The 8,039-nt window shown below is 43.7% G+C and overlaps 1 protein-coding gene across 1 annotated transcript; it reads left to right on the top strand.

The window, feature by feature from the left end:
• Positions 1-7,084: 7,084 nt before the first annotated feature.
• Positions 7,085-7,567, top strand: LOC119569973. The gene has a single exon (XM_037917905.1). The coding sequence runs from the start codon at positions 7,085-7,087 to the stop codon at positions 7,565-7,567; it is 483 nt and encodes a 160-aa protein (XP_037773833.1).
• Positions 7,568-8,039: the final 472 nt, after the last annotated feature.

Raw genomic sequence — 8,039 nt, 5'->3', positions numbered from 1 at the left:
AAAAATCCCAAAAGTCGAAAAAGGGGCAAAATATAGTGATACATAGCCTTTTCAGAGTTGGCTCCAAAATGGCGTTGTTTCGATTTCATTGATGATTTCGGTCATTATTAGGGTGATTATGATAATAGTCCTCATAATTCATTAATTATAACAATAATGAAAAAAAATGAGAATGATGAGATATTTTTTGTGATTATAATTATAATCATAATTTGAATCATAATGAGAATAATTGCATTGATAACAGTAATATTATTATTTCATTATTATTATTATTTTTGTTTTTTGTTGCTGTTGTTGTTGTTTTTTTGTAATTATTACTATTACTACTACTATTACTTTTATTATTATTATTATTTTTATTGTTGTTGTTGTTGTTAATATCCTTTTTACTTTTATATATTTTTTTTTTATTATCATTATTATTATTATCATAATAACAATAACAATAATATTGTTATTATCATTTTTGAAGTTGTTGTTGTTTTATTATTATTGTTATTAATATTATTATCATCATTGTTATTATTTTTTATTGTTGTTTTTTGTTGTTGTTTTTGTTTTTTTTCATAATTATTATATATTATTATCAATAATATGTTGCTTTTTATATTAAAACTTTTGCTTTTATTATTACTATTACTAATTATTATTATCATTATTATTTTTATTTTTTGTTGTTATTATTATTTTTCATTATCCTTCTTATGTTATAATTTTTATTATTATCAATCTTATTATTATTACATTTATTATTAAAAAAATATTATAATGACAAATAGTAATTATATAGGATAATAAAATGATAATAATAATTATAATATATTATTGCTATTAATTATTGTTGTTATATTGTAAGAGTGGCGCTCCTCACCGCAGCCTCCCGTATCCCCGTGACCACCGACATCTCGCAACCTGTTCGCTTTTCCGCTCTGGGGGGAGCCCCCTTTTCAGTGTGCCAGTCGCCGCTTTTCGTTCTCCCACATCTTTGTTATTCTTTTATATATTTCTTTTTCTTTAATACGGATTTTGGGAAGTTTTAGGATTATTTTAGTTAAACCCGTTTGGGTTCGGTTTTTCTAGTTTATTTTGCTTCACTTTCCATTCATGATGTTATTCGTTCTTTTATATAATTTACTCCATTTCAATTTTAATGAGAACAAATATTTTTTATTGTTATTTTATGAAATATTACTATATTTTATGTCTTTTATGATTGTAAAGATATACGGACCGTGACGTCACGGCATGTGGGGTAACGCTATTTTTCCCCCGAAAAAAACAGTCGGTGCCCGCACTTGGTCCAAAATAAGTTGTATTTTTCTCACCCCAATTTTTGATGACTGAACTATAGCCGGCTTCAGCCAACACGGGTCCGCCAGGTACTTCAGGGAGACAAAAGTTACGTGTGTCCTGACAGTTGTGTTATGTATCAATTAGGGGCTGCACTAACTTAATTATATAATGAGAATCAGTGAAGGAGATCGTAATTTCATAAATTATGACCCCTTTTTCATACCATCTTATATATCAATTTTTGGTGTATTACTACCTGATTCCATTCTTAAAGTAATTTATTTAATTGTTTAGCTTTAATTTAGATTCTTTTTTATATTGGGTTTACGTTGGGAGAAAACTCTCTGGAATGATACTTCACTTATGCATTCCTAGAATTCCCTCTTTGCCCGCTACCACTCTCAGGGGGTTCTAGGTCTTTCAGGGGGGGACAATTATACACTCTCAGATTGCGCAAGGCATCCCCCTGGATACAGAGCAGCTTACCCTCACAGTATATTTTTTGGTGATCAGCGGTGGGATGGTTTCCACCCTTTAACTTTTACGAGTGGCTATCTCCGTAAATCACGTCCAGCGTAGTTCTCTTATGGTAGGTTATTTTGCATGATTTTAATAGTTTCGGTGAGCCATTTTTTTCCATTGTTTTATTCCTTTTATTTTTCTCTCTACTGTGTGCGAATGGCTCTCTTGCATTTTTTTTTATAATTTTCGTATTTTTTATTGGTTGCTTTTAAGTGTGGTTACTTTGGTCTGTCTGCTGCTTCTTTAAAAGTTCTTTTATATCCTGTGGCCTTTCTGCCTTTTTTTACGGCTTTTTTTAGTATTTAGACTTGTCTTTTTTTTTTTTTTAAATCTTTTTCTTAATGGTTTGTTTTTTTTGTTTTTTTTTAAGTCACTCTCCAGTTTTATTTGTTTGCTTCTTTTATGTTGGCCCCACGTAGATTAGGATACCTATAATCATGTGCTTTAATGTGTTTTCCTTTGTGGTATCATTTAATCCAATTTTATTCCCTAAATTGTCATTGGTCACCCATTGCTTATTTTCGAAGTTGATTTTTGCCTGATACCCCTTTTGTGTGGTGTCTGCTTTTGTTTCTGTCTAATATACCCAACGAGTGGGAACGCGAAGAACGTTACCACAGACGCAAGAGCGCTGCAAACCTAATGTCTACTAGCCAGCCAGCGCCTACAAGCCAACCAGTGTCTGGAGCGTCTTCTCCCGCAGCCAGCCCCTCGAATCCGGATATTCGGCGAGCAGTCCAGGTGATGGAGGGTGAAATCAACCCTTTTGAAGAGCTGATGGGTAAGATCAACGACCTCTGCTCAGAATTCAGGGACTATAAGGAGCAGAGAAACCCAAAAGGGTTTTTGAGCAACATGAAGAAGCCCCTGCGCCTGGGGTGGGGTTGGTGAAGGGCGATGCCCACTACTCCACCCGAGGATGCCCGTCTGAGGGAGAAGGACGATATTATCCAAGATCTGCAGAACAAGCTGGAACAGCAGTCCCGAACCCTGAATGAAGTCCGCCAGCAACTGGGAAAGGCATGGAAAACCCCACGTGCTGACTCCCACAGGAGTGTGAAAGGGAACGAAACATTGAAGTCCTTCGTCAGCAGCTTCATCAACAGGATGTAGGGCCACAGGAGGCAGACGGGACGGGCCCGAGCTTCTACCAGGCCAGCCGTTAAAGGGTCTCAGTTCCATAGGCCATCATGACCGCGGGTGCCGTAATGTATGCAGCACCACGTCTACCTAGGCCATCAGTCGCTGTCACTCCCACTGATGGTCATAACCCTCCAGCTCCAGCCCTTCACCTGTCCGACTTAACACGCCAGAGAGACCATGTTCCTTTTTTCACAGCCAGTTCGGCCAGATCACAGCCTCCCTCCTCGGGTTTGCCATGACCCTTTTTCATCTCAGTCTTCTGGTGCTGCAGTGAACTACTACCTCACCCGAGAGAAGGTCCCAAACTTTCGTGGAGATGCCCCAGCCTCTCAGCCTCTTCGAAAAAATCAAGAGGTGGAAGGATGGATACGTGCTCTAGAGAATATAGTGAAGCCAGCAACATCAGAGGCATACATACAAGCAGCCGGGGCTAGCTGCAGAGGACCCGCGGAGCTTCTGATTAATTCACCACTGTTTGACAGCTTCACAGATTGGCAGTCCTTTAAAGCTGCACGGCGCAACAGTTTCGTGGGACCTACACAGTGGGGCCTTTTATAAGGTGCTGTAAAAACACCCCCTTTGCTCCACCCCAAGCCCTATGGATTCTTCTTACAGCTGGAGGGGAATGTTTACCAGGGGTACAGAGATCATCCCCGGGCTGTAGTGGGACCGGTCACAACTGGTCAAAAGGGTCTTTTTGATTTCTGGCACTCAAGGAAGATGGCAGCCCTTCCCAGGTGGCTGAGACGGCTCAGCACATATGGAACCCCATGGCATGGAATTCAGCACTCTTCAGCACCTGACCTGATCCTGAGGTTCCCGCTCCATTTACCAGTCCATTTACCATTTACCCGTGCCCGTGATCCCTATGCCATGCCTGTTGAAGCCACTATTCCGCAAGAGCCCCAGAACAAATGGTGCGCGTACCATCGCATGGCCAAACACACCGATACCATGGAATGCCGTGCCCAGGCCCGAAGGTCCTCTGCCTCTCCACCTATGACAGGCGTTGTTCCAGTTTTCAAAGTTCACAGCACTATGTCAGAGAGTGCCCCTTTCCCCCAGGTCCAGGGTCCCGTCGCTCCCGAACCACTGGCCAAGAAGAACTGTCATCTGTTTCCTCGACACTGGCTCGGAAGCGACTATCATCAAACCCAGGACCCTTCAACTAGTTGACCCACATGGAACCGTGCGACGTAGAGACCCAGCTCGCATTCTCAAGGGTGTTGCTGACAAGCCCCTCGATACTCTCGGTGAAGTAATCCTCTCTTTTTGCCTAGCCCCCAACTTGAAAATACGGCACCAGTTCGCTGTTTGTGATGCAAAATTCCCGGAGGTGTACTCTTGGGAATGGACTTCCTCCATTGAACATGCTTTAACCTCTCATCTGATGCTGAGGAGGGCAGGGCTTGTCTAGTTATTGAAGGCCAGCCCTTCCTAGTAACTTACACTGACTCTCCACTATGCAAATCAGTGTTGTGTCTGCAGAAACTACCAACTTGACAGATCCTACGAATGCAGATACAGCACTGCTCCAATCACACATGCAGTGGACCCTCGACAGCAGCAGTCCATCTTCGGCAGACAGTAGAGCTCCCACCACACATACTGGGGTGCTTTGTTGAAGTGCATCATTAGCAGATCGGGACCCCCCAATGGCGACATCATGATTACACCCCAAGTACCTTCTTTGTTCATCTCACCCTATATGGTTACCACTGCCATGGAACGCCAATGTCCTGTGGGACAGTCAACGACACAGCAAGAGTAGTACGTTTGTCCCAGGGAATTGCTTAGGAACAGTAGCTGCTGTGGAAAGGGTATACACATCTAAGGACACACACTCAGAAGCTATTGGTGACCCAGTTGAGAATTCTGACCCCTTAGAGAGCTCATTGGAAGATAGTGACTTTGGCTGGGAGGAGAATAGTTTCGACCGATGCATGGCTTGTTTGATTTGGGCTATGAAGATGACACTGCCTCAGCCACTGGGAGCTACCTCCTTCGCAGGCACTTGCCGAAGTTGTATCAGTTGACACCAGAGCAGGTGAGGACGAAGAACCTGTTGTCGACTTGGGACATCTTGAGCAGGCCCAGCGCCAGGAGCTACGGAAGCTTCTCCGACTCTACAAGGTTCTATTTGATGGTGGTGACCAGGCTGTGGGGCACGTACCTGACATTCAACACCGGATTGACACTGGGAGTGCAACACCAATTTGTACCCGCCAGTGGCGACTCCCTCAAGCTACCCGTCACATCATTCGTCAGCAGTGTGATAGCATGCTACAGGCTGGCGTTATAGAGCCCTCCTCGTCACCATGGTTTAGTCCAGTTGTACTGGTAAGAAAGAAGGTGGTGACCTCCGGTTCTGTGTTGACTATAGGAAGGTGAATGCAGTCACGACAGCAGATACGTATCCTTTACCTCGTATAGATGAGCTTATTGACGAGTTGGGCCTGATGGATACGTCACAACCCTAGATGCAAGGGCAGCTTATTGGAGCATTGACTTCACAGAGAAGATCGGCCTAGACTGCTTTTAGTGATGGGTACAGGCTATTCCAGTTCTGCCGCCTCCCCTTTGGTCTAAGTACGGCCCCGTCTACTTTTCAAAGGACTATGAATTTGATCTTGTCACCAGTCTTGGGCCGTCACACCTTGGCCTATCTGGATGACATTATGGTCTATTCAAGGGGTTTTTCTCCCAACACCTACTCGATCTGGAGGAGACCCTAAAGCTTCTAGCAGCAGCAGGGTTGAAGTTGAACCCTGATAAGTGCAGCTTTGCAGCCACCACTATAAATTTCCCTGGGGTTCACTATATCCCAAGGAGGAGTGGCACAGACCAGAGAAAGATAGCTGCCATCAACGAAACCCCAAACACCCCAGACTGTAAAAGAGTATGTGATTCCTGGGAGCCACTGGTTTCTTCCGCAAGCATATTGAAGATATGCACCATTGCAGCCCCACTTCAAACCCCCTCCTAAAGAAGGGGCAGTCCTGGAGGTGGGACAAGGAAGAAGAAGAAGCCTTCAAGAGCTGAAGAGGAAGGTTGTATCAGCACCTGTTTCTCAGGCAGCCAGATTTTCTCCCGAAAATTTTAGCTGCATACTGATGCCAGCAGTAAGCCCTTGGTGCGGTGCTGATACAACAAGATGACCAAGGGTTTCCACATGCTATCGCCTATTATAGCAGAAGTTGCGGGATGCCGAAAATCGCTATCCTGCCATTGATTGCGAAGCATTGGCAGTGGTTGAGGGTATTCGGGTCTTTGATCCATACCTGCATGGACGGAAGTTCTTAGTTCTCACAGATCATCGTCCATTAGTGCACATCTTCAAAAATCGTACCAATTCCCCTCGCATGACCCGATATGCACACGATCTGTCTTTCTATGATTTTGAGATACATTATAAGGAAGGCCCTATGAACTATGTGCCAGATTTGTTGTCAAGACAGGTTGCTCCAATTTATGTTAATGAATTATCACCTCAGAGTTGGCAGTGGAACAAAGCCAGGATCCTAGATTCCGGGAAATCCTCGCTTTCTTGGTAGATGGCACTGTACCAAAGCAAAAACCACCTTTTCCACTCTCAAATTTGAAGAGAAAGATGGGATTTTGTATCACTTAAAACACCTGCCTGACAAGATTATCTATCAACTGTGTGTTTCCAGAGAAACTCCACAAATCAGCCCTACAAGCTGCACACACCCCTCCACTTGCTAAGCATCCAGGGATCTACAGGACATATGAGAATCTCCGTAGCATGTTTTTATTGGCCCAACATGCTCCGTGATGTCCGAAAGTATGTAGAGCAGTGCACCAGCTGTCAACAGTCACGAGGAGTATCCCAGAGAGTTCCAATGGCTGAAGCTCTCCTGGCACTTTACCCTCTTGAACGGGTGTCGATAGGACATTCTGGACTTAACACAGGCCCCAATGAGGTGGGGATTAATCATACTCGACCAACATTCCCGGTATATCCAGATAGTGCCCCTGAAAGATATAATGGCGTCCTAGGGTACATCGAGCATTTCTGGATAACTGGGTGACTTACTTCGGGCCTCCTCGTGTTATCCAGACGGACAACGGGAAGCAATTTATAGCTGATGTGTTTGAGGAAATGGTAGAAATGCTCCGCACTACTACCACCATTTCACAAATCCGGTATAACCCTCAATCTAATGGCTTAGTCGAACGCACCAATCGCGTGGTTAAAGCAGCCCTGGCATGTGTTGTAGGAGATCGTCCTGGGGGCTGGCACAAGTATGTGCCAGAATTGCGTCTTGCTTTAAATTCTGCTATACCCAGATCAACTGGAGAACAACCCATCTACTTACTCACTGGGAGGCATGCCTACTTCCCGGTTGGTTCAACTAATGAGGCTGTGTTTAATGATAACAAGGGAATTTCAGGAACGCTTGAGACTTGCCCAACGTGCAGCCGTCACAGCTTCCAGAGACGTCCTACAATCAGCACGATAGAGGAACCTTCACCCTTGGTGTCGGCCAATTGGTATGGGTTAAAGAGATGGTACCTCATCCCCAAGGCCCAAGTGGCGAGGCCCTGCACGAGTTTCAAAAAGATTTGGTCCTTTGTCCTTTGAAGTGCAGGACCTGGATTCTGGTAAGGTCCTTCATGCATACCTTAATCACTTACGACCTTACCACCCACCAGATGAACTGTCGTATGCTGATGACAACGAGGACCAGATGATGACGAGAACCCCCAAACTGATCATTTGGTCGCCCTGTTGACTTCCCATGTGTCGAGGTCCCTGCTCCACTGTTAAAACAGATAGGTGCCAATGAGAATAACCGGTGTTAGGGACCTCACGACCAGTGCGCCTATGGCTAACGCCACAATGGTTGAGGATTGCTGTTTTTTTTTTTTTTTTTTTTTTTTTTTTTTTTTTTTTTGTTTTTGGCTTTAGTTCAATGCTTTTTATGTTTTGTTCCTAGATCTACTACCGTTTGTGGATGTTCTGTTTGTAGTATTTACCTCGGGTCGATTTATTTTCTCGTACGATTCTTACTTTATGGTTTGTGTTCCTTTATTTGCTTAATTGTTTTACTTTT

The sequence above is a fragment of the Penaeus monodon genome, unplaced genomic scaffold, assembly GCF_015228065.2.
Source record: "Penaeus monodon isolate SGIC_2016 unplaced genomic scaffold, NSTDA_Pmon_1 PmonScaffold_204, whole genome shotgun sequence".
In the NCBI taxonomy this organism is placed as follows: Eukaryota; Metazoa; Arthropoda; class Malacostraca; order Decapoda; family Penaeidae; genus Penaeus; species Penaeus monodon.
The sequence above is the reverse complement of the archived record's forward strand: the minus strand, read 5'-3'. Positions and strand labels throughout refer to the sequence as shown.

Coding starts and splice junctions, on each gene's coding strand:
- LOC119569973 (XM_037917905.1), top strand. CDS start 7,085: ATGGTAGAAATGCTCCGCACTACTACCACCATTTCACAAATCCGGTAT.